Source organism: Xenopus laevis, chromosome 7L (assembly GCF_017654675.1).
Source record: "Xenopus laevis strain J_2021 chromosome 7L, Xenopus_laevis_v10.1, whole genome shotgun sequence".
NCBI classification, from domain to species: Eukaryota; Metazoa; Chordata; class Amphibia; order Anura; family Pipidae; genus Xenopus; species Xenopus laevis.
In genome coordinates this window covers 4170097-4197213 of record NC_054383.1, presented here as the reverse complement: position 1 = coordinate 4197213, position 27117 = coordinate 4170097, and the positions used below count along the sequence as shown (strand labels likewise).

At 40.1% G+C, this 27117-nt stretch overlaps 1 protein-coding gene across 1 annotated transcript; it reads right to left on the bottom strand.

Moving 5' to 3' along the window:
- Nucleotides 1-401: 401 nt before the first annotated feature.
- LOC108696020 (synaptic vesicular amine transporter) lies at nt 402-26880 on the bottom strand. The gene is made up of 16 exons (XM_018224999.2): nt 26766-26880; nt 24709-24860; nt 16054-16393; nt 13200-13258; nt 11607-11690; nt 10712-10804; nt 9668-9757; nt 9324-9367; nt 9164-9224; nt 7774-7869; nt 5071-5149; nt 4820-4871; nt 2354-2417; nt 1857-1976; nt 1461-1594; nt 402-1171 (listed from the first exon to the last, which is right to left on the bottom strand). Exons 2-16 carry the CDS (start codon nt 24827-24829, stop codon nt 1064-1066), a joined length of 1545 nt encoding a protein of 514 aa, XP_018080488.1. The 5' UTR covers nt 24830-24860; nt 26766-26880; the 3' UTR covers nt 402-1063.
- Nucleotides 26881-27117: the final 237 nt, after the last annotated feature.

Genomic DNA, 27117 nt, shown 5'->3' with positions numbered 1-27117 from the left:
ACGTGTGCCTGCACTTCAGGAGAGAAATGCTTTCTGGCAGGCTGCTGTTTTTCCTTCTCAATGTAACTGAATGTGTCTCAGTGGGACATGGGTTTTTACTATTAAGTGTTGTTCTTAGATCTACCAGGCAGCTGTTATCTTGTGTTAGGGAGCTGCTATCTGGTTACCTTCCCATTGTTCTGTTGTTTGGCTGCTGGGGGGAAAAAGGGAGGGGGTGATATCACTCCAACTTGCAGTACAGCAGTAAAGAGTGACTGAAGTTTATCAGAGCACAAGTCACATGACTTGGGGCAGCTGGGAAATTGACAATATGTCTAGCCCATGTCGGATTTCAAAATTGAATATAAAAAAATCTGTTTGCTCTTTTGAGAAATGGATTTCAGTGCAGAATTCTGCTGGAGCAGCATTATTAACTGATTCATTTTGAAAAAAAAATTCCCATGACAGTATCCCTTTAAAATGCTACTATCACCTTTACTTTCCCAGCTCAATGTAGTGCCATGAAGTTGCTATTGTCGCATGGTGTTATGGGATCTGTACAGGCTATGAGCAAACTGTTTGATACTCTACTATAGGCTCCTATACTGATTACAGTACTGCTCCTGATGCCGAAATACACATTCCCTTACAAAAATCTTAATACACTATTGGGAACAGGAATAAAACTGTTATTTATTGTATATGTAGAGGAAGTCTATGTAAGCTGTGGCTCTATGGTTTTTGTTGGACTATAACCCTCATGGCATGTAGGTTACTGGACCACCATTTGGACCTCCATGATGTAGCGCATGAGATCATTCAGTGTGTAATAATTATAATTGAAGGTTGGGGTTTAGGGCCATTTTTAGCAAGTTCTCTGCCCTTGTTCTCATCATCGTCTATTTTATTCTGCCACTGGGCACACAAACATAAAAAGCTGCAGTAAAGCGAGAGGGAACAGAATCCTTTGGTTCATTTACTGTCATTGTGAGATGGATGAGATCGGTAAGTAACGTTCTGTCTTTGCGTGGTGGAAAAAAACAATGTGCATTGGTACAACCAGCGATGTAGGGCACAGAACCCATTATTCGTCACTTTCTGACTCCTCCTCCTCTCCGGTGTAGTAGGGCTGACCACTGTTCTGAGTGTACATTTTGGTTTTGACAGGGCATTTGTGATCCATCAGGATTGCCTGAAGGAAACAAAAATGATAATGTGCATAGCATGCAATACACAGACAATGTATTACAGTCAACTGTCTTTCAAGATAACCGACTCCGACACAAAGCTGCACGTAGAGAGACAACGTTAAGAGACGTGTGTTTAATGAGGCAAAAAATGTTTCCATGTGAATAGGAGCTACCACATCCCTTCCCATAGACAGTACAGTATTCACCCATTCTAAAGATCTGCCTTATTCTGAAACCCAAAATTTACTACTTCCCTTTTCTAGAAATCTGAATTTTAGATTTATTTCTTACCATTTTTTCTTCTCTGGCTGGCGGGCTCCGTAGGAACAAGCACAAAGGAGCAAATAAAATATCCACCACTCCGATAATGGTCATTAACCAGGGGAAGCCGATGGATTTCGCTATGGCGCCTCCAGCTGACGGACCTACGGATGCCAGTGAAAGAAGAATTCAGAAAAGCGACAGTTAGCTCACAAGTGGCTGTTGGTTTAACTCGGGGGAACCTGTTCTTCTGATTAGTTGTGGGCAATGTGAAGACATATTTATATACTGTGAACATCTTATTGCATTGGCCAAGTCCTGTATCTTAAGAAAAAGCCTTAGCAATAGCAACTAAAATGCTTAATCTATTCCACTAGAACACTGTGGAACCCTAAGGTAAATCTAGTCTGGAACCAAAGTCCTTACCAAATGCAAAGCCCATACAAAAGGCCACGTCAGCGATAGCGTAAACACTTCCATACACCGACACGTGCCGGAGATCCACCAAATAACCCATGATTGGCATCATAGAAGAGTCCACCATACCTGCACGGAAAGAATAACAAGTCCGATTTCTAACTCTGCTAGAACACGTAATCTATCCACTTAACCATGTAAATTGGATTTTCTGCTTGGTGAAAGAAGACTATAACCAGATTTCAAGATTTCAGATTTCAGAGTTCAAGATTCCCTAGTCTTTGTGGTTGAACATAGGTTGCCCCTAACTCTTCCCAGAGCTCATAACAATCAGCCTTTAGGTTTATCCTATAGGGGGAAACCATTTTTACCCATTAAAGGAATATTTTACCTTAAACATGGAACAATTTGTATAATAAAAGCGTTTATCCTTAAAACTGCATCATACCCCAAGCCCGTCGGTATTACCCCATGAGTTGCTTCTGTCTAAGGAAAGCAAGACTTACCAATGGCAAATCCAACTCCAAAGTTTGGTGCTATTAAGCCGTAGATATTTCTGGCAAAAGGAACCTGAGCAACGAAATAAGGAATTTTAAAGGTGAGAAAAAATGAACAAAGCCAATAACCTGGACGTATTTATTGCATAGAGAATATGGGAAACAAATATGATGTTTGTTTTTTATTTTTTGTTGTGTTCCATTGTTTCATTTGCCTCTTTGTTTCTGTTTCTTGCTATCAGTTTGTTTCCTGGTTTCCACTTCTAATTTCCCCTGTGTCCTCTTGTTATTTTCTTTGTCCCTCTGTTCTCCTGCTTGTTTTTTTTTTACTTATAATTTATTAAGAAATTTTTCCTTTTTTCCAGATAAAAAAGAATACAATCAAGAAAAACACATTAAAAGAAGAAAAATACAACAAAATACAAAGACAAATATAAACATCACAGAAACAACAACAAGTCTCATTTGATGTCCATTAGTGGGCTACGTATATATATTCGTTTCCGGCCTTATTCTCCCTTTCAGTGTGCTTAACCTCTCCTCTCCCTCATCTCTATACTCTGACAATTTTCCATATTCTATCCCTATTTTTAGCATTATTTCTTTATAAAGAGCCTCTCTCTTTTAAAGCTACTAAGTATATATGGGCTTTTCACCCCCCATTTAAATCCCACATATTCTTCGAGAGATATTGGTAGCCCATTTCAGCCGTCCTACCCCCAGTTTGTGTCTCTTATGTAATAAATGAAAAAGGAGAAGCAAAAAAGAGAAAGAGAAAAAAAAAAAAAAAAGAATTTCCAAAAAGTGGATATCTCAATTTAAATAAATATCAATTGTCTTTACATATGTGTCTAAGTGTTCTCCTGCTTGTTCATCTTAATTCTCTTTATCTGTTTTTGCTTCGCCAGTTTTACCATATTTACCTTTATTTTTATTCTCCTACTTTCTTACGTCTGTCCTTTACACTCCGTCTATCTCTCCCGTGCTTCTCTTTTTGGCTGTATTTTTGTTTTGCTATTTTTTGTTCCATTGTCCCTTGTTCTTTTACTCTTTCCTTGTGTTCTATCTTCTGCTACTATTTTTGTTTCTTTTTGAATTTGGGTATGGATGCACCGAATCCACTATTTTGGATTTGGCCGAACCCCAGAATCATTCGCGAAAGATTTGGCCAAATACCGAACCGAATCTGAATACTAATTTGCATATGCAAATTAGGGGTGGGAAGGGGAAAACATTTTTTACTTTCTTGTTTTGTGACAAAAAGTCATAAAATTTCCCTCCCTTCCCCTAATTTGCATATGCAAATTCAGATTCGGATTCGCCGGGCAGACGGACTTGTCCAAATCCTGCTGAAAAAGGCTGAATCTTGGCCGAATCCCAAACCGAATCCTGGATTCAGTGCTTCCCTTAATTTGGGCTTTATATTTGTCTGAGTTTCTCTTTGTGGATAGGGAGGTTGATTGAGTTTTAAGTTGTTGGCACACCTGGGGTATTTCCGATTAAAATTTACCCAAAGCCAACCTCATGCCACCTTCCCTTGACTGGGAATCTGTTTTGGAACTGGTGCTTTTCACGCTAGAAAATGCTCCAAATGGCAAAGTATCAGACGGTTCCTGTTCAAGGATTGACAGGCAGTTTAAGGGGGTTATTTATCAAAGGTCGAATGTAAGAGTTTTTTATGCCTTTAATGAGCTCAGAATTCTAACGGTTCCTTATTTAAGAAAAAACTTGAATGGAAAAAACTTGATTCTGCAAGTTTGAGTTCCAAAACCCAAACACTCGAAGTAATCAAATGTTCCGCTGGGAAAAACTTAAGTGGCTTGACTGATTCTAGTTTTCGGGCAAAACACTCTGAAAAAAACTGAAACATCATGAAGGCTACAAACATCTTCAAATGGTTCAAGGGACCTTTATCCTTCAATATTGAAAATGAACTCATGTCTATGGAGAATCTCTTTCATCCAACTCATGAAATACACTATCTAGTAAAGTCTAAAGCAAATATTTATAACTGATTCTAGTTTTCGGGCAAAACACTCTGAAAAAAACTGAAACATCATGAAGGCTACAAACATCTTCAAATGGTTCAAGGGACCTGTGCCATTGACTTCTACAAGACCTCGACAGGTTATAGATGGAGTATTTTCAGATATAAGGTATTTCCAGATTCTGGGTATAATAAATCTCGAAAAATTCTAGTTTTTTTTAACCCAAAAATGTTTCGTGGAAAACACAACTCAAACCTTACTAAATCAAGCTCTAATTGTCTTTTCATAACTGGGTCTTGTAGACAAAGAGAATTTCCTAAGAATTCATACATTTATCCTTCAATATTGAAAATGAACTCATGTCTATGGAGAATCTCTTTCATCCAACTCATGAAATACACTCTTTATAATCTAGTAAAGTCAAGTCCTAATGGATCCGCCAATAGATAATTGAATGTTTTCCATATTGTGCACTGTGTATACTCACACATATAATGCTGATTCCCACCATAATCATTCCAATGAACGCACAAAGCCACCTGCCAAGGAAAGTGGAATATACAGATATAAATGGACTGAAAGATACAACTTCACAAGGTTTTGTTGTTCCAACAAATGAAAAAGCAACGGCAGTCACAAGTAGAATGTTATTGTGCCACAAATATGCGACAGCCCATTGCTCCGATCCCCCCAGACTCGGATATAAATGAGATGTGTAAAAGCAATAAAGACTTGTACCTTCCCATCTTGTGAGCGAGGGGCCCAAAGATATTGGTTCCGAGGAGATAAGAGATACTGGCCGGGAGGAAAGCGACACCTGTGTAATGAATAGACATTGTGTTTATCAGCTCAGGGGACAATATCAGTGCAGAAATAATGAGAAGAGATATTAGTCCAGGTTTAATATCCGCTGGCTGACTTATCTGGAGCTCCATCCCGCAGGTGCCTTTATATAAGAAGGAATGATTAGAGAAAAGACTGATTCTTATCTCTACTTGCCCTTCAATCTCTTCACTCATCTGCTCTTTGTGGGCAGTGGAGGAGATTCGTTTGGATTCACAAATGTTACTTGTTCTCTGATCAGACAGAACTCATAGGAGATCTACTTGCTATTTGTTTTAGTTTACCCCTTATGTCTTTTTTTTCTGGCTTTTCCCTTTTTCTTTTATGTTATCCCCCCATTCTACTTCTTCATCCTTCTTGTCCAGTATATGTGTCAGCCATTGCCCTTTGTCTTACTGCCCCTTTTTTTTCCCTTCCCCAAACCCCTGTTTTTATTCTTCCAGACAATTCATCTATAAACAACGAATTTACCAAAGACAAATGAATTCTGTATCTATAACTATAGGGGTAAATTTATCAAAGAGTGAAGTTCCGCCACTAGAGTGAAATTTCGCAGCTCTCAATTCATTTCTATGGGATTTTGAAAGGCGTATTTATCAATGGGTGAAAGTGAAAGTTCACCCTTTGATAAATACGCCTATAAAAATCCCATAGAAATGAATGGAGAGTGGCGGAATTTCACTCTAGTGGCGGAACTTCACTATTAATTTCACTCTTTGATAAATATACCCCATAGAGTCTATACCTGCCTTATGGTTTAAAGGGGGTGGTTCGCCTTTAAGTTATTTTCTAGTATGTTATAGAATGGCCAAATTGAAGCAACTTTTCAATTGGTCTTCATTATTTATTTATTTTTATACTTTTTTTTTAATTATTTGCCTTCGTCTTCCAGCTTTCAAATGGAGATCTAAAAAAATACAAATATATTGTTATTGCTGCCTTTTATTACACATTTTTCTATTCAGGCCTCTCCTACTCACAATTCAGTCTCTTATTCTTATCAAGCCATGGTTGCTAGGACAATTTAGACCCTAGCAAACCAAATTGTGGAAATTGCAAACTGGAGAGCTGCTGAATAAAAAGCTAAATAAGTCAAAATAATAAAAAATGAAAACCACTTGCAAATTGTCTCAGAATATCCCTCTCTGCATCATACTAACAGTTCATTTAAAGGTGAACACCCCCTTTAACCTTTATGACAATGGATAAGGCAATCTAAGCTCAAACCAACAATAATAAATAAACTGTCTGAAACCCTGTTGTGTATTCATGAGATTTATATATATATATATATATAGTCTTTTTTCCCACCCAAGGCAGAATAAATGGCATGTGACATATCATCGGCCTTGTCCCTCTTGTCACTTAGTGTCACACACACACATATACTATTAATAATAGATCCTGTAAAGCATCAGGACAGTTTAATTGGCACTTTGGTGAATGCCCTCAGGGCTGGAGCTCGTCTCTCCATGACTCTAATGCTGCTCAGTGTTGGGTCAGAGAAGGATATGGAACAATATGAGCAATGCGGAACTTCATGCTTTCAATGAAGAGGAAATCGTCGTTTAGATGCTAGCCATGGCTACTGGCCACTACCAGAAATAAATAATCAGTATAATGCTGGGCATATAGAGGGGCTTTTGAAAAGACAATAATGACATTTTCATTTTAGTTTCCAGTAACAGGATCAAGAGCAAAGCTCTGGTCGCCTCAGTCGTATAAGAGATAGGTCAACAGTAACTATGGCAACCATCCCATGATAGTCATTAGTTATGGTAATCAGGCTTCCATACGACACATAATTAATTATTATTATCTATAGAAGGTATCTATAGAAGCCTGGTTGGCATAAGTAAGACAAGGTTACTACGGTTACTACTCACATTGTTTGTCTTATTGGAGACCAAGGGGGTTATTTATCAAAGTCCAAATTTATCTCAATATTTTCTGCTACAAATTTCGATTAAATCCGCATGGGTTTTTTACGCTTATTTATTATAAAATTTTCCCCAAAATCTGCTTTTTTTCGGAATTTTCATCCAATTTTCACAATTTTTTCGGAATTTTCACCCGACAACCCGATGTTGCACGAAACCCAGCGCACATCAAAAAATCGTTGGGATTTCTCCATTGACTTCTATGCAACCTCAACAGGTCTGAGATGCTGGAGTTTCTGATGGTTTAATAAATTCCAAAAAAATTCGTGATTTTTTTAAAAGTCTGATTTTATAAAAAAAAAAAAAAAAAAATCACTATTTTTCTTCATTTTTGCATTCGGAATTTAGTAAATAACCCCCTTAGTGTCTGTAAATATTGTGCCCATTGTATATTCCTGTCTGTCAGCAAATCTATTTGTGTGTAGTACAGATTGAGTTCATTTAGGACACGACGGGACTTCATTATTGGCAGAAGTCCACTATTTCTTTGCAATTGTGACCTCACTCATTACTGGGCAGAATAAACTGATAGATATTTATTTTAGGTCATTTTCTTGTCTTCAGCAGAGTTTAGAAGCCTTGGTTGGGATAAACATACAATTCTGTGCAGTAGACAAGGTACAGTGCAAGTGGCAGTTAGAAAGAAGGCGTTTCTTACCCAGCTGCCATTTTCGGGAGCACATAGTCTCCATCATCCAGATGGGTAGAGCCGGCTCTAGCATGGCGATGGCCATGTTTGCGAAACAGATGGATCCTAAAATAAAGAATAAATAGTAACAGGACTTACAGATCCCCAATATTTATGTTCATTTAGATCAGCGCAGACGTGTTGCTGTTTTTCTTCTATAGGGAGCCACAGTATAGGGAGTCGGGGGCTCTATGGTTCAGTCCAGGGGTCCCACTCAGGGGGTGGACACTCTGAAAGTCTAGTGATTTTGGATCGGGATTCACAGTGAAACAAATGGGCTCTTGTCACCTAAAATATCGACTACTCTGCAGAGCAATTCCCAACTCATTTCCCAGCAAATGGCGCAATATGGAACATCTTAGTTTAAAGGGACGGCTCATCTTTACTGTAACATTTAGGGGGTTATTTACTAAATCACAAATTTATTTTTGGGGCAAAAATGCATATTTTTCTTGGAAAAAAACCTTGATTTCTTAGGAGATTTATTATACCCCGAAAAGTCTGTATCTGAAAACCCTCCATCTCAGACCTGTAGAGGTTATGTATAAGTCAATGGGAGATGTCCCTATCCCAATTGGAAATTATCGTGGTTTGCACTGGGTTTAGCCCGATAATCCGATATTTTTGGGCAAAAACCCAACAAGAGTTTTCGCTCAATTTTATTGGATTTTTTTCCAGATCCCATTTATTCTAGTTATTAATTTATAAATGAGGCAGATTTGGGGATGGGAGTTTGGTCAAGCTTTGTATTTAAATTATGAGATAAATTCAACCCCCTTCTTATGTTATACAATAGCCAATTCTAATCAACTTGTCATTTGGTCTTCATTAATTTTTTATAGTTTTTGAATGATTTGCCTTCTTCTTCTTCTGACTCTTTCCAGTTTTCAAATGGGGGTCACTGACCCCATCTAAAAAACAAATGCTCTGTAAGGCTACAAATGTATTGTTATTGTTACTTTTTATTCCTCATCTTTCTATTCAGGCCTCTCCTATTCATATTCCAGTCTCTTATTCAAATCAGTGCATGGTTGCTAGGGGAATTTGAGCCCTAGCAACCCAATGGCTGAAATTGCAAACTGGAGAGCTGCTGAATAAAAAGCTAAATAAGTCAAAAACCAAGAATGATAAAAAATGAAAACCAATTGAAAATTGTATCAGAATATCCCTCTCTACATCATACTAACAGTTAATTTAAAGGGGAACAACCCCTTTAAGGCCCTTATTTTGTATCTAAGTTATCTTATTATTCATTTCTTTCTATGGTTTCTCCGTCTGTATCCCGACTGCTGGGATCTCTGTATTGTTGCCTTGTTTTCAGCCTCAGGCCCCGTGTTATGAAGGATAAGTGTGATCTTACCTGCTGCAATGAGGATGTAGGGGTCCCTAATTAAGGTTAAGAGAGGGGTTCCCGTCTGACTCTGCAAAAGCAAAGAATTGGGAAGAGGGAGGATTATTTCAGTCAATGATCCAAGCAGTTTGAATGAACCCCAACCCAGTAACAGAGAGCAAGTACTTACCTCTGGCTGTACCCGAGAAGGCTGCAGGACAAACAGCTGCAGAGCTGGGAAAGGAAGAAATAGTGATATGAGGCCTGATGTATAGATAGATATCAGCTTATTCCATATATATATATATATATATATATATATATATATATATATATATATATATATATATATATATATATATATATATACTCCTCCAGCCTCTACACTGAGTATGTCAGCCCAGCTGCCAACTACACTCAGCAATGTCTGTGCACCCCAATACACTGCTGCACCTCACTCAGCAGATACGACTAAACACAGGGAATTTAGGGGATTTCATTTCATGATAAGTAGGAAAAGTTCCCAAGACTGACCTCCATCAAATAAAACCAGCACAGCCAGAACAATGAATGGAGCCGTTTTCCCCACAAACTCATACAGAATGCTTCCAAACGGGGGGCCGACTGTGGGGTAAAGAGAGCGATTGTTAGTTTGTTTAAATGAATACAATGTTACGTAGAGTTTCTGAACGGCATTCTATTACTAAAATGTTGGAAATATCAATAGATAGGGAACTCTGAGTATCACTCATGTATTATAAGGGATAATGTACCCCCTACTGTAAATGATAAGGATATTAGAAGTCACTGAGGGGTTGTTCTGTGACCATATAAAGACACAAGGCTGCAGGCTGAGTTATACAGGGAACTCTGAGTATCACTCATGTATTATAAGGGATAATGTACCCCCTACTGTAAATGATAAGGATATTAGAAGTCACTGTTCTGTGACCATATAAAGACACAAGGCTGCAGGCTGAGTTATACAGGGAACTCTGAGTATCACTCATGTATTATAAGGGATAATGTACCCCCTACTGTAAATGATAAGGATATTAGAAGTCACTGTTCTGTGACCATATAAAGACACAAGGCTGCAGGCTGAGTTATACAGGGAACTCTGAGTATCACTCATGTATTATAAGGGATAATGTACCCCCTACTGTAAATGATAAGGATATTAGAAGTCACTGAGGGGTTGTTCTGTGACCATATAAAGACACAAGGCTGCAGGCTGAGTTATACAGGGAACTATGAGTATCACTCATGTATTATAAGGGATAATGTACCCCCTACTGTAAATGATAAGGATATTAGAAGTCACTGAGGGGTTGTTCTGTGACCATATAAAGGCACAAGGCTGAATTACTTTATACAGGTTAGTGACTGTCAAGGTGATTTCTTATTTCTGTATTCTTTTAAGTTGGAGGTATATTGTTTTTTTTTATAGGAGACGTGTGACATTATTAAAGCAGTGATTAAATATGATGATCACTAAGAACTGTTTATATCTTTTGCAGGTTTTTCGGAATAATGAAAAAGAAAAATACATGGTAATTATTTGAGTACCAAACTAACCTAGCACGCCCATAGCCAGTCCTCCCAAAGCGACGCCCATGGCATTACCCCGCTCTTCATCGTCCGTGTATACGCTGGCCAGCATGCCCATACCTGCAGAGACAGAGAGAGAGAGAGAGAAAGGTGGGTGCAGAGACAGGTGAGAGGGTGCAGAGAGAGAGAGAGAGAGAGAGGTGCAGAGACGGGTGGGAGAGTGCAGAGAGAGAGAGAGAGAGATAGAGAGAGAGAGAGAGAGAGAGGTGCAGAGATGGGTGGGAGGGTGCAGAGAGAAAGAGAGAGAGAGAGAGAGAGAGAGAGAGAGAGAGAGGTGGGTGCAGAGACAGGTGAGAGGGTGCAGAGAGAGAGAGAGAGAGAGGTGGGTGCAGAGACAGGTGAGAGGGTGCAGAGAGAGAGAGAGAGAGAGAGAGAGAGGTGCAGAGACGGGTGGGAGGGTGCAGAGAGAGAGAGAGAGAGATAGAGAGAGAGAGAGAGAGAGAGAGAGAGAGAGAGAGAGAGAGAGAAAGAGAGAGAGAGGTGCAGAGACGGGTGGGAGGGTGGAGAGAGAGAGAGAGAGAGAGAGAGAGAGAGAGGTGGGTGCTGTATGTACATTGGGCTTAGAAAGCAAATCTCCCCTCCTGCTGCAGTCGACTGCCCCTAATCCCTACACCTGATACACTAATTTGGCAAACAGATAAAGCCGACTGTGTCCACCAGCCTGACCTTTATAAATATGTCAGTAAATATTGAACTGATATATAAACTGTCATTTATTACAAAATGAATCTGACTTTAAATATAAACAGTAAATAACTACGGCCAGTTGTGGGGGTTATACAGAGGGATATATAAAGGGTTTGTATATAAAGGAACCTCTGATCCTATAATGGGTCAGTAATTAACAATCATTAAGTCCCACCTGCCACTGATGAACAGGACGAGCCGATTCCTTGCAGGGATCTCGCTATGAACAGCAAAGTGTAAGTCCCGGAGAAAGCAAACACTGAAATATACAGATATAGAATCCCATTGATCTTGTGTTATATACAGTATATTTATATATATATATATATATAGAACAATTAGATGCATTCATCCAAAGCCAGAATAAACTCAGCTTGTAAAGCACTCAAGGTCAGTTTAAAGGGCAAGTTACTCCAAAATAAAAAATTTGTCATTTTAAGCAACTTTCCAATAGACATTTATTTAATATTGTCAATGTTTTTGAAGTTGTTTGCTATTGAAATCAGCCTTTGCTTAACTCCTGCTTGTTTGTTACTTTTTAAACAATGTTGCAAAAGTCTTAGTTCCCCAGCAAATAGAGGTCTGTTAATCAGCTGCCTTGTCTTACATTGTATCAACAGTCTGAACCACCAGTGCAGAAAATAGAACGGGGCAGACAAACACTACTTTAGCAATACATATACAAAAAAAAAAAACACCATAGAAAAATTGTAATAAATGTATATAGCAAAGTTGTCTATAATTATGATTTTTTATTAGGCAAAACAATAATTTTTTGAGTTCAGCTTCCCTTTAAAGGTGGCTGTTTACCTTTAAATTAACTGTTAGTATGATATAGAGCAACATTCAGAAGTAAAAGGGTTGAGGAGCAACACTAGCATGAACACTAGCGCTGCTATCGCAATTCCTGTGTGCCAGTGAAATTCTTCTTACTCCAAATTCCCCTAGCAACCAGGCATTGATTTGAATAAGAGACTGGAATATGAATAGGAGAGGCCTGAATAGAAAGATGAGGAATAAGAAGTAACAATAACAATATATTTGTAGTGATGGGCGAATTTATTTGCGATTTGCCACCGGCGAATAAATTCACGAAATGGGCACGAAAATTCTTCAAAAAAATTAGTAAAAAACGAGACGCCGGCGCCGTTTTGTGAATTTTTCACCATTTTGCGAATTTCGAGGGAAATTCACAAATTTTTTGGCAAAGCGGAACAGCGCAAATTTGCCCATCGCTATATATTTGTTTTTTAGATGGGGTCAGTGACCCCTATTAAGAGGAAGAAGGCAAATAATTTTAGGGATGCACCGAATACAGGTTTCGGTTCGGGATTCGGCCTTTTTCAGCAGGATTCAGATTCGACAGAATCTTTCTGCCGGCTGAATCAAATCCTAATTTGCATATGCAAATTAGGGGTTGAGAGGGAAATCACATGACAAGGAAGTAAAAAATGTTTTCCCCTTCCCACCCCTAATTTGCATGTGCAACTTAGGATTTGGTTCGGTATTCGGCTGAATCTTTCGCGAAGGATTCGGGTTTGGCCGAATCCAAAATAGAGGATTCAGTGCATCTCTAGTATTATCTGTCCTTATAATAGACAGGCTACCCTGATTCTCTGGCTAATACATCGGTGGAGTCAAATCTCAAAATCTGCTGACTTCAGTCTTCATCTGTGAACATTCTGATTTTGGGAGTGATCTGACCAAATCCCAATAAAACACTGCACAGCAGCGACTCATGAGCAGAAGTAGGGCCCGGGATACTTACTGATTGTCGAGACAAACATAATGCAGAATCCTGCAAACATCGGGATCTGGTATCCAATCCTGTACGGAAATATACAGAATATCAGTGTGAGGAGAGTGGAGAAACCATGGCACGAGCTGCTGCAGAACTATAACTCACATATATGTTGCCCTGTCTCCAGCTCACTCATTTAATCATTTCATCACCAAGATGGGATCAGGGTGATATATCTGGCCTGGGTGAGGCTTCAGTAAATTTCCTCTAACTCTTAAAACTCTATTCTTTTCATCTCCATCCCACCTGCCGCTATATAGAGCCCCAAAAGGTGATGTCATTTAAAAAAGGGCTATGTTGCTTTAAGACATAAATAATACTTCCAATGTAGATACGAGAGGCTACGGTCAACCCAGTGTTACAAGTATTGTCTTTGGCGTCTGGATCCCACTGGATGTAGGTTGATACATAATCGGCTGTATGTAATTTACTAAACTCAATTTCATCTGGTCGCACTTTTTGGGGCAAAAACTTGTATTTTTCGTTGAAAATAAACCTTGAATTTTTCAAGATTTATTATACTAGGACTCTGCGAAAATCCCGAATCCGTCATCTCAGACCTGTCGAGGTCCTGTATAAGTCAATGGGTGAAGCACCTATCTCAAATTGAGGTTATTGGGGTCTTCAGGGGGTATCACCGAAAAATCCAACTTTTTCGAGGTTTTCGGGCAAAAACATTAAAAAAATTTAGCTATTATAGGACAAAGCCATAAAATTTGTGTGATTCTGGGTTTCACTCGATTTTATCAAGTTTTTCCGATTAATTCAGGTTATGTAAGTAATAAATAAGGCCAAATCAATCATGGGAGTTTGGTCGTGGTTTTTTAATAAAATATGAAATATTTTCGGATTTTAGTAAATAACTCCTTAAGTATTCACCGCTTTACATGCACTTGACTAAAAGGCAGGCAATTGAAGATGTTTCCTATTAATTCAAAAGAGAATGTAGTGAAATATCATTACTATGTGTTCCTCTATGTGAAGTGCCTTCTTGTTATTTGGGGGAGCTGGAACCCTATTGTCAGGATACATTGTTTCCCTCCAGGAAGTGGAAGATCTTCAAGTAGCCCCAGTATCAATAACAGGAGGATTGTTGTAGCTCAGGACAACGCGTGATTGGATGGCTCTTTGGGTTGATGCTTGGGGAATTTGGCCAATTGGGTTCCCATCTTTATTAACAGATACCCTCGGGTTAGGGGTTCCCTAGTGCTTAGGGGTAGTTATAGAGCGGATTCTTCTCTAAAAGCAACCAGCATGATCTCTCAAGGATTCCAGATAGGGATGCACTGAATACACTTTTTGGATTTGGCCGAACCCCGAATCCTTCGCCAAAGATTCGGCCGAATACTAACCCGAATCCGAATCCTAATTTGCATATGCAAATTAGCTCTGGGAAGGGAAAAACATTTTTTACTTCCTTGTTTTGTGACAAAAAGTCTCACGATTTCCATCCCCATCTCATTTGCATATTCAAATTAGGATTTGGATTCGGTTCGGCCGGGCAGAAGGATTCGACCGAATCCGAATCCTGCTATAAAGGCTGAATCCCGAACCGACTCCTGGATTCAGTGCATCCCTAATTCCAGGGGATCTTAAAGGGGCATGTAAAGCCTTCGAATCTTTTTGGAGATGGTATGTAAGAGCTTTTCAAGCAGGAGATCCGATACCTCCCCCAATTCTTATTTAGGTTCTGCTTCATAAAGAAGTCACTGGAGACAAATTAAAGTTGATTTCCGGCACTGGGAATATTTGGATCTCACTGATAAACCCAGACGGAATTTCAGACTGGAGATGGAGACCCGTCACGTCATGGATTGGCAGCCTCATGGGGTTGTCTTGGACCTTTCCAGCAGCAGAAGATAATAAAGCATTTCTGTATCTGAGAGTGAGTTGTCCTTAGACTTCTCTGATGGAGACAAAGTACATCTCTCTGCAGGCCCAGGCCTAGGGCAATGGATTGTAGGGGCAACATGGCACCCGAGGGGGACTCTCTCTCGCCCACCAGTTCAGTACTGGGGACAATAAAGGCCGGACATTTTGACATGAATCTCTCACCTGCCCAGTCCCAGTACTGCCGATTGTGTATAAAGCTGGGCAGGGAGTGTCAGCAATTGGGTGAGGGGGAAACTGGAAGTGAGCAGGGGAGTGAATTTGGGGGTGCAAATAGACACAAGCCTAGGGACACCCCATTTTGAAATGTATATGATATCATACATTCTAGGGTGACTTCTTATATTGGCAAATCTCACCACCAGCACCCCAATTCATTTCACCCCCCTAAAACTCATCCACTCCCGTGTCCCTGCTTATATAAGCCTCATATCTTATCAGCAGGACTGGGAACTGAGCAGGCGTAAGATTCAAAATTCCTTATAATATCGTATAACTTTATAATTCTATATAATACTTGAGTGACGTCACAACTGTGACTTTGACTGTCAGATCATGCCATGAGCTGTTAAATAAAGATAATAATATTTATTTTAGTGCAGGGGGGGTATAGCAATCCTTACAGCGTATCAAGGTGTCACTAAATAATTGCCTTTATATTTTCTTCCCTAATGTCCTTATATATTTAAAGCAGTTATACATTATATTCATGAGTGACGTCACAAGCGGGATCCTTATGTTCATAAACAATGTCACAGCTGTAGAATTCTGTTGATATAATCATGACTCTGATTCTACAGGGAATAATATGGGGACATGAGAAGTCGTTATGGAGAGTGAAATGATATATTTAGAGACAATGAAACTGCTCCTTCCCGTTAATGAGAGGCTGATGACACCTATAGAAGTGATGGCGGCTGTATCCACGTACCTGTTAGTCATGGGTCCTATGAATGGGTTGGTCAGCAGCTGCACCGTCGCCTTTGACGCAAACAATAAACCAACTTTGACATTTTCATTGAGTAAACTGGAATCTGCCTTGGGGCAATCGGCGGACGCAGGGGGGGTAGCGAGGCTCGGAGACGTCGTTGGGGTCAGAGCCGACTGTTGCAGTTGGTCGCTACTCGTGAAGTTTGTGGTGATCACTGTAGTGTTGTCATAGTAGGAGAAGATGCTGTGAAACCCACTGGGAGCTGCGGGGGGAATCGATCCATCGTGTGTGTTGTTTGATTCATGTGTCATTGAGTAAAGATAACTGGGGATTATGGGAACTGCGGGATAAAAGGAAAGTAAATATTACACAGTTACAATGGACTCATGTGCACCCTGTATAATAACCATCATAGGCACACGGCTTATACAGGGAACTCTGAGTATCACTCATGTATTATAAGGGATAATGTACCCCCTACTGTAAATGATAAGGATATTAGAAGTCACTGAGGGGTTGTTCTGTGACCATATAAAGGCACAAGGCTGCAGGCTGAGTTATACAGGGAACTCTGAGTATCACTCCTGTATTATAAGGGATAATGTACCCCCTACTGTAAATGATAAGGATATTAGAAGTCACTGAGGGGTTGTTCTGTGACCATATAAAGGCACAAGGCTGCAGGCTGAGTTATACAGGGAACTCTGAGTATCACTCATGTATTATAAGGGATAATGTACCCCCTACTGTAAATGATAAGGATATTAGAAGTCACTGAGGGGTTGTTCTGTGACCATATAAAGGCACAAGGCTGCAGGCTGAGTTATACAGGGAACTCTGAGTATCACTCATGTATTATAAGGGATAATGTACCCCCTACTGTAAATGATAAGGATATTAGAAGTCACTGAGGGGTTGTTCTGTGACCATATAAAGGCACAAGGCTGCAGGCTGAGTTATACAGGGAACTCTGAGTATCACTCATGTATTATAAGGGATAATGTACCCCCTACTGTAAATGATAAGGATATTAGAAGTCACTGAGTGGTTGTTCTGTGACCATATAAAGGCACAAGGCTGCAGGCTGAGTTATACAGGGAACTCTGAGTATCACTCATGTATTATAAGGGATAATGTACCCCCTACTGTAAATGATAAGGATATTAGAAGTCACTGAGGAGTTGTTCTGTGACCAAATAAAGACACAAGGCTGCAGGCTGAGTTATACAAGGAACTCTGAGTATCACTCATGTATTATAAGGGATAATGTTCCCTTAGGGAACTCTGGGAGTTGAAGTTCAAGTAGAGGGATGCAGGTTAAACATTCCTAATTTATGTAATTTTTTCCTCTATATAAAGAGCTTTCTAAGTCTCATCCGCACTCACAGCTCGCGCTACACCATTGTACTGATGAAGTAAATGAATGTAAATGAAAAGACAGAATGTGCAGGAGACAGAAATGCTCGGGGGCCACTCACTGACGCTTATTCATTCTGAGCTGGAAATTGATACAAACCTTGTTATAAAGCTGCAAATCCTTCCCCATTCCAGGCAGAACCATTGGCACCGACCTCCTCAGCATTTAAAGTTCCCTGTTAAAACTTTCCTCCATTTCCCCTAGCCGGGCAATATCTGCACAACGGCCAAAGTGCCCAAGTGGCTTTATAACCGAGCGCCAGTGACTTATAGAAGGACTTACCATTTTATATATATATATATTTGTTCACCTTTAAATGAACTATTAGTAGGATGTAGAGAGGGATATTCTGAGACAATTTACAATTGGTTTTCATTTTTTATTATTTGTGGTTTGTGACTTATTTAGCTTTTTATTCAGCAGCTCTCCAGTTTGTGATTTCAGCCATCTGGTTGCTAGGGTCCAAATTCCCCTAGCAACCATGCATTGATTTGAATAAGAGACTGGAATATGAATAGGAGAGGCCTGAATAGAAAGATGAGAAATAAAAAGTAGCAATAACAATACATTTGTAGCCTTACAGAGCTGGGGTCAGTGACTCCCACTGACTCCCATTTAAAGCTGGAAAGAGTTAGAAGCAGGGTCGGACTGGGGGGCCCAGGGCCCACCAGGACCGCTGTCCAGGGCCCCCCTCCGGACCCCCTACTGCAACGCTGTGCCTGCGGGAAAGCAATGCGTGGCGCCAAAATGGTTTTAATCTTTTTGTAGGGCCATGAGATCGTGAGAGGGGGTCTGGCCCAGCGGGGACCACCAGGTTTTTTCCCGGTTTCCCACTGGGCCAGTCCTACCTGGTCAGAAGAAGGAGGCAAATAATTCAAAAACTATAAAAAATGAAGACCAATTGAAAAGCTGTTTAGAGTTAGCCGTTCTATAACATACTAAAAGTTAATTTAAAGATGAAAAACCCCTTTGAGCAACTTACATGATCATGGTAAATATGCACAATACAACTGTACAACACCTCTGCCCACTTACGTATCCAATCACACCCTAGCTATGGACACACACACTACCTCATGCTCATAGCAACTACCCATCATGCATCTGCCTTAATCCAAGTCTCTGCACGGCGCATGGCTGCTGCTAATACTAATATTAATTGCATGTGATGTGATTGGTTTAGAGAAGGCAAAGAGTGTAATACATTGTGTCACTAATGGGACATACGTGGAGTCTCACACGCAGCCGCTCTGACTGATCCACCAGATGTAACGGCCTCGGGGCACAAAGAAATGGGAGAAAAAATGGAAGAAAGTCTCCCTATGAGGTTCCCCGGCACCATCTTCCTGCAATTAAGTGCAAAGTGCCAATTCTCACACCCGACTCTTTATCAGGCGAATAATAATCAGTATTTCTACAGCCGCATTGTCTTTTTGGCTAAATAACAACATATTGCAGCCTCTGCACCTTTGTTTTATTTTGTATTTATGAGCTGAATACAGGAATAGGCAGAGGATGTTTTATTATATAGTCAATAAAGTGCCCCCTCTTGTAAATTATAAGGATATTATCAGTTACTGAGGCGCTTCATGACCATATAAAAGTAAGTTATTATACAGGTCATGGAACTCCGAGGTAACTTCTAATATCCTCATATTTTGCAACCGGGGGTACTTTATTTATTATAATACACAAATTTCAGTGAGTCGTGACAGAAATGACATCAGAACTCACCGTTTATAACTGATGACATCAGAACTCACCATTTACAAGGATATAATTTACAAGATATTCATGGCTCTTGTGTATTATAAGGCTGTAAATGGTATAAATCCAACTCTGTTTCATTGCACCAATGACCCCACCCACTTCTTGACTAACTCCCTGCACCTCCAACTCCCGATCAGTAATGGGTAAACTGGGGGTCTCATCATTTTCTCCCCGTTCCATTTATATCTATATTTGGGTCACGGCCAACAGATGTTCAAGGGATTCCGTCATGATTTTTATGCTGTAGTTTTTATTTCTAAATTACACTGCAAATAATTCACTGTACAATATAAAATTTCATTCCTGAACCAGCAAGTGTATTTAGTTGTAATATTGGTGTGTAGGTGCATCTCAGCTCATTTTGCCTGGTCATGTGATTTCAGAAAGAGCCTGCACTTTAGGATGGAACTGCTTTCTGGCAGGCTGTTGTTTCTCCTACTTAATGTAACTGAATGTGTCTCAGTGGGACCTGGATTTTACTATTGAGTGCTGTTCTTAGATCTACCAGGCAGCTGTTATCTTGTGTTAGGGAGCTGCTATCTGGTTACCTTCCCATTGTTCTGTTGTTTGGCTGCTGGGGGGGAAAGGGAGGAGTGATATCACTCCAACTTGCAGTACAGCAGTAAAGAGTGATTAAAGTTTATCAGAGCACAAGTCACATGCCTGGGGGCACCTGGGAACTGTCGATATGTCTAGCCCCATGTCAGATTTCAAAATTAAATATAAAAAAAAACTGTTTGCTCTTTTGAAAAACAGTTTTCAGTGCAGAATTCTGCTGGAGCAGCACTATTAACTGATGGGTTTTCCAATAACAGTATCCCTTTAAAGTCTTAAACTCTCTCAGGTACCTCCCCCGCCCTCTGCAAACAAAATCATCTCATTCACAGGACAGGATCCTTTCACTGAACATTTGGCAGCTCCCACGTGAATGTGAAGTGTTGAGAGAAGGAGCGACGCAGGATGGGACCCACAACGTCATGGGTAGGAAAATGCAGAATATTAACAGAATGATTGTTTAGTGAATGATTGTTCTGACACACACTAATGAAACGGCGCCCTCTAATGTAGGTCAGTGGATCCTGAGAAAAGTACAACGCTGAACTACACTTCTCCCTGACCGGGAAGCAGCCGCACAAAGTCAGATTTGTATTCTAACATCACACCTCCCAACATTTTGGAAATAAAAAGAGGGACAAAAAAGTTGCTGCCCCATTTTTGTGGCCACACCCCCCTAATTACCATGTTAATTTTACAAAATTTGGCAGGTTATGAAAGTTTGAACATATTTCTGTGTTTTTTTTACAGTTTTGCTAATGAAGGTAAATTGCCCTTTAAGCTGTGAGTCTAACTTCTCCCAAGGGACCTGTTATCTTATATTGTTACAATTACTTATTTGTTTATCTCAAAATTGTTACAAAAGTATCTCATCTGCAGCTGTGGCTGTTGTTGGGGGGGGTCTCTGCCAAAAGCCAATTAAGTTAGAAACATTGTTTCTTTTTCTGGCTGTTCGGTGCAGAGAAAATCCAGACTTTCCAGTACAAACGAGGGGCTGCAGGTTGAGCTGTCATAAGACAGACTGTCCCTCTAAAAACGAGACAGTTGGGAGGTATCACACCGTAACTTACTCTTCCAGTTTCTCAGTAAACAAAACCTAGAAAGCCATTGACTTACACAATACATTTTTAGGTAAATTTACCCTTTACCTATGACTCTCATTTGTAATAGTTCATATAGCAACTGATTTTAGAAACTGCCCTTACTTCACTGTGTATAAAATATACAAATGTAGTTCTGTGCAAAATTATATGTATTTATACCAACAAATGTTACCCTAATCATAAGTGGATTTAATACTTTTAAGACCCCATAAATAACACCTTCAATTATTCTACAACAGAAAGGAGGTATTATACATGGTAATCCTGCCCTGCATTCTGAGAAAGAAATATATATTAAACTACCAAGAAACTTGGGCTTTTATGCATTGAATTGGCCCTGTATTTATCTGCTGTGTGTTCTGGGGTATTATACAATGAATTGGCACTGTATTTATCTGCTGTGTGTTCTGGGGTATTATACATGGAATTGGCACTGTATTTATCTGCTGTGTGTTCTGGGGTATTATACATGGAATTGGCACTGTATTTATCCTACTGTGTGTTCTGGGGTATTATACATGGAATTGGCACTGTATTTATCCTGCTGTGTGTTCTGGGGTATTATACATGGAATTGGCACTGTATTTATCTGCTGTGTGTTCTGGGGTATTATACATGGAATTGGCACTGTATTTATCTGCTGTGTGTTCTGGGGTATTGTACATGGAATTGGCACTGTATTTATCTGCTGTGTGTTCTGGGGTATTATACATGGAATTGGCCCTGTATTTATCTGCTGTGTGTTCTGGGGTATTATACATGGAATTGGCACTGTATTTATCCTGCTGTGTGTTCTGGGGTATTATACATGGAATTGGCCCTGTATTTATCCTACTGTGTGTTCTGGGGTATTATACATGGAATTGGCACTGTATTTATCCTGCTGTGTGTTCTGGGGTATTATACATGGAATTGGCACTGTATTTATCCTACTGTGTGTTCTGGGGTATTATACATGGAATTGGTCCTGTATTTATCTGCTGTGTGTTCTGGGGTATTATACATGGAATTGGCCCTGTATTTATCTGCTGTGTGTTCTGGGGTATTATACATGGAATTGGCACTGTATTTATCTGCTGTGGGTTCTGGGGTATTATACATGGAATTGGCACTGTATTTATCCTACTGTGTGTTCTGGGGTATTATACATGGAATTGGCCCTGTATTTATCCTACTGTGTGTTCTGGGGTATTATACATGGAATTGGTCCTGTATTTATCTGCTGTGTGTTCTGGGGTATTATACATGGAATTGGCCCTGTATTTATCTGCTGTGTGTTCTGGGGTATTATACATGGAATTGGCACTGTATTTATCTGCTGTGGGTTCTGGGGTATTATACATGGAATTGGCACTGTATTTATCCTACTGTGTGTTCTGGGGTATTATACATGGAATTGGCCCTGTATTTATCCTACTGTGTGTTCTGGGGTATTATACATGGAATTGGTCCTGTATTTATTCTGCTGTGTGTTTTGGGGTATTATACATGGAATTGGCCCTGTATTTATCTGTTGTGTGTTCTGGGGTATTATACATGAAATTGGCCCTGTATTTATCCTGCTGTGGGTTCTGGGGTATTATACATGGAATTGGCTCTGTATTTATCTGCTGTGTGTTCTGGGGTATTATACATGGAATTGGCTCTGTATTTATCTGCTGTGTGTTCTGGGGTATTATACATGGAATTGGCCCTGTATTTATCTGCTGTGTGTTCTGGGGTATTATACATGGAATTGACACTGTATTTATCTGCTGTGGGTTCTGGGGTATTATACATGGAATTGGCTCTGTATTTATCCTGCTGTGTTTTGGGGTATTAAACATGGAATTTTCACAGTATTCATCTGCTGTGTGTTCTGGGGTATTATACATGGAATTGGCTCTGTATTTATCCTGCTGTGTTTTGGGGTATTAAACATGGAATTTTCACAGTATTCATCTGCTGTGTGTTCTGGGGTATTATACATGGAATTGGCACTGTATTTATCCTGCTGTGTGTTCTGGGGTATTATACATGAAATTGGCCCTGTATTTATCTGTTGTGTGTTCTGGGGTATTATACATGGAATTGGCACTGTATTTATCTGCTGTGTGTTCTGGGGTATTATACATGGAATTGACACTGTATTTATTCATGGTATGCCCTGGCATGTTATGATGGATTCTATGTAGAAATATGTAGAAATACAAAAATAATTTTTAAATGTAGCCGGCCCCTGTAAAGTCATTCATAAGAACAGACAAGATATGGGGCCACGTTGTATGGCTTTGTGTTGCTTTATCGTCATGCAGATTTGACTTTGTACAGTATCGGCATTAAAATAAATCATAAATGTAACATTTTTCCTTGGTCTGATTTTGCCTTTCTTCCCACTATTCTACGTCTCCTGACTTTCTAACCTTTTACACCTCGGTTCCTGGCTGAGAAGCAGTTGCATTTGTCATTTCCCCTGAAGCAAGTTCTCCGCTCCCTGACTAATATCATGTATAATACATATCACTTGGGGGTCGTTTTACAGCAGGACTTTGGCATAATAAAATTCTAATTTAACGGGCACTGTCATCAAAGTAAAAAATAATTTTTGCTTTTGTCCGAACACCTTCTTTAGTCTGTCGGTTCTTTTATATCACATCCCAAGAGCAGTGACAGCCAGAAGGAAATACACAAAAGTCCATAGTTCAGATACAGGTATAGGACCTGTTATCCAGAATGCTCGGGACCGGGGGTTTTCGGTTAACTGATCTTTCCGTAATTTGGATCTTCATACCTTAAGTCTACTAGAAAATCATATAAACATTAAATAAACCCAATAGGCTGGTTTTGCTTCCAATAAGGATTAATTATATCTTAGTTGGGATCAAGTACAAGCGACTGTTTTATTATTACACAGAAAAAGGGAAACATTTTTTAAAATTTGGATTATTTGGATAAAATGGAGTCTATGGGAGACGGCCTTTCTGTAATTCGGATAATGGGTTTCCAGATAACGGATCCTACACCTGTACATAAAGACTATGCGATTAACCGAAATTTACACATGGCAATTTCATTATGTAAGCACTATTAAATAAGTGGGACAATTTTAATACCCCTGTGTGTTACTTATAGGATCATTGATAAATATCACACGTTTTAGGAAATTGCTCAATAAAAAGACAATAAAACTGTGGATTTTTTTTTGATTTAACATGTTCCTCTGTTTTTATTCCTTATCTTGGGCTGAATCAGGCAACATAACCCCCCCCCAAAATGATTCCAAGTAATGAGCTGGAAAAACCACATGAATCCCAGTAGTGAATCATTCCCATGCCGGGTATTTATGGTACCGTGGGATTTACATCCCGGATACACTGTCATTTGTATCTATTTAAATTTAAAGTATCATCTTCCTCGGCCCCTTAATTCATTTAGCAAAACTCAGACTTATAGAATGGGGAGCTGGAAACCTTTATTGTATTGTTGTATCATAAATATGTGTCTCCGATATATACAGTTAATTATTCATGACCAACTGCAACGCCAACGCTTTCCCCCCTTTTGTCGTTATATCATGTGGACATCTCTCTTTCTAATAACCCAGGAGCAGCGATTAATAAAGGCAGGAACTTCAGATACACCTACTTACTCATCCATTCCCACATTGATTTCATATGCGGCAAACAAAATAATTGTCTCCAAAACAAACACAGTGGAATCGATGTTCCCCCGGCTGATGTACCCAGGGATGATCAATTTATATATAAGGAATGAGCAGTTTATATATAAGGAATTCTCGGCCAATCAAAATAATCCCATGTATGCACTTACCTACTACAGTGAGTAGCATGTTGTCCAATAACAAGGCTATAAAAACAATCAGTAGTATTAATTTACGGGATTGTCTGCCCTCACGGAGCCACCGGAGAAGAGTAAATTCCGTCATAGACATGGTCACGATCAGGAGCCACTTCTGCAAAGCTCTAAAGAGAAATAAAATCCATCAGAAACCACTGAAATGTGCACACTCCCTTCTGAGAGACTATTATCCACTGTTACTATAGACACCATCTCTCCCTACTATACCTGCTATCCCACAGTCACACTCCCTTCCCAGAGACTATTATCCACTGTTACTATAGGCACCATCTCTCCCTACTATACCTGCTATCCCACAGTCACACTCCCTTCCCAGAGACTATTATCCACTGTTACTATAGACACATCTCTCCCTACTATACCTGCTATCCCACAGTCACACTCCCTTCCCAGAGACTATTATCCACTGTTACTATAGGCACCATCTCTCCCTACTATACCTGCTATCCCACAGTCACACTCCCTTCCCAGAGACTATTATCCCACTGTTACTATAGGCACCATCTCTCCCTACTATACCTGCTATCCACAGTCACACTCCCTTCCCAGAGACTATTATCCACTGTTACTATAGACACCATCTCTCCCTACTATACCTGCTATCCCACAGCCACACTCCCTTCCCAGAGACTATTATCCACTGTTACTATAGACACCATCTCTCTGTACTATACCTGCTATCCCACAGTCACACTCCCTTCCCAGAGACTATTATCCACTGTTACTATAGGCACCATCTCTCCCTACTATACCTGCTATCCCACAGTCACACTCCCTTCCGAGACTATTATCCACTGTTACTATAGGCACCATCTCTCCCTACTATACCTGTTATCCCACAGTCACACTCCCTTCCCAGAGACTATTATCCACTGTTACTATAGACACCATCTCTCCCTACTATACCTGCTATCCCACAGTCACACTCCCTTCCCAGAGACTATTATCCACTGTTACTATAGACACCATCTCTCCCTACTATACCTGCTATCCCACAGTCACACTCCCTTCCCAGAGACTATTATCCACTGTTACTATAGACACCATCTCTCCCTACTATACCTGCTATCCCACAGTCACACTCCCTTCCCAGAGACTATTATCCACTGTTACTATAGGCACCATCTCTCCCTACTATACCTGTTATCCCACAGTCACGCTCCCTTCCCAGAGACTATTATCCACTGTTACTATAGGCACCATCTCTCCCTACTATACCTGCTATCCCACAGTCACACTCCCTTCCCAGAGACTATTATCCACTGTTACTATAGGCACCATCTCTCCCTACTATACCTGCTATCCCACAGTCACACTCCCTTCCCAGAGACTATTATCCCACTGTTACTATAGGCACCATCTCTCCCTACTATAGCTGCTATCCCACAGTCACACTCCCAGAAGCTGATCACAGAAAGGACATATAAAATATAATGCTTTAATAAGCAAATGTAAGAGCTGCTGAGAATTAAAGTTCAGTTTATAGAGGGACTGTTCCGCAGTCTCGGGCACTTACGCTGAATTATCTAGAGAAAACGTGTGAGTTAGAGATGCCGATATTATGGATGTTGTGCAGTTTAATACAAATTAGATCAGTAGCCGCATGGGGTTTGTGCGTCGGTGGGATTCTAACACTTTATCTCAAGTTCTGGTTTTGTAGACAAATACAAATATATACAAATATAAAATATTTAGATAACATGGAAAATTGGAATAAAATCTGATGATAACAAAGTGCAACATTTCTCCAGTTGAACCAATTTAATTCCTTGTGTCACGGATCTTGGAGAATCTTTTTTCCCCTTAATGAAACCAAATTACAATTCAAGTAATGAACTAAATACAAACGAATCTCTCGTTATCTCTATAATGGAATTGAAAGGGATGTGTTAATTAATGACAAATTAGGACAAGTGGCAATATGCAGGGTGGGTAGGACTATGGGTGTCATGCAGAGAGTTGTGGGGGGGGGCTGGGGTGCAGCAGATTTAGTGAATGGTCAAACTCACCTGTTCCTGGAGCTGCAGCTGTTGGAGAGTTGGGTGCAGGTGGGTGCTGCAGATGGGAGAGCGGGATCCTCTCGGTGCTGCTTCCAGACTCACAGAGGGAGAGAGAGACCAGTCGGAGCAGAGAGGAGAGTCAGGAGGGGAGGGTTACACTGAGCCCCCTCTTACACTGATCCTCCCTTACGTCACATCAGATCCTTATCAATTAACCTCTTGTCTGCCAGCACATCACTGTCTGTGGAGTCCAAGGCTGGTCATGAGCAGTCGGGTGCAAGGGAGCAGATGATTTAAGGCTCAAGCACCTTACTGTTGGGTTACCTGAGGGTGTGGGACACACAGAGGGAAAGTATTTACT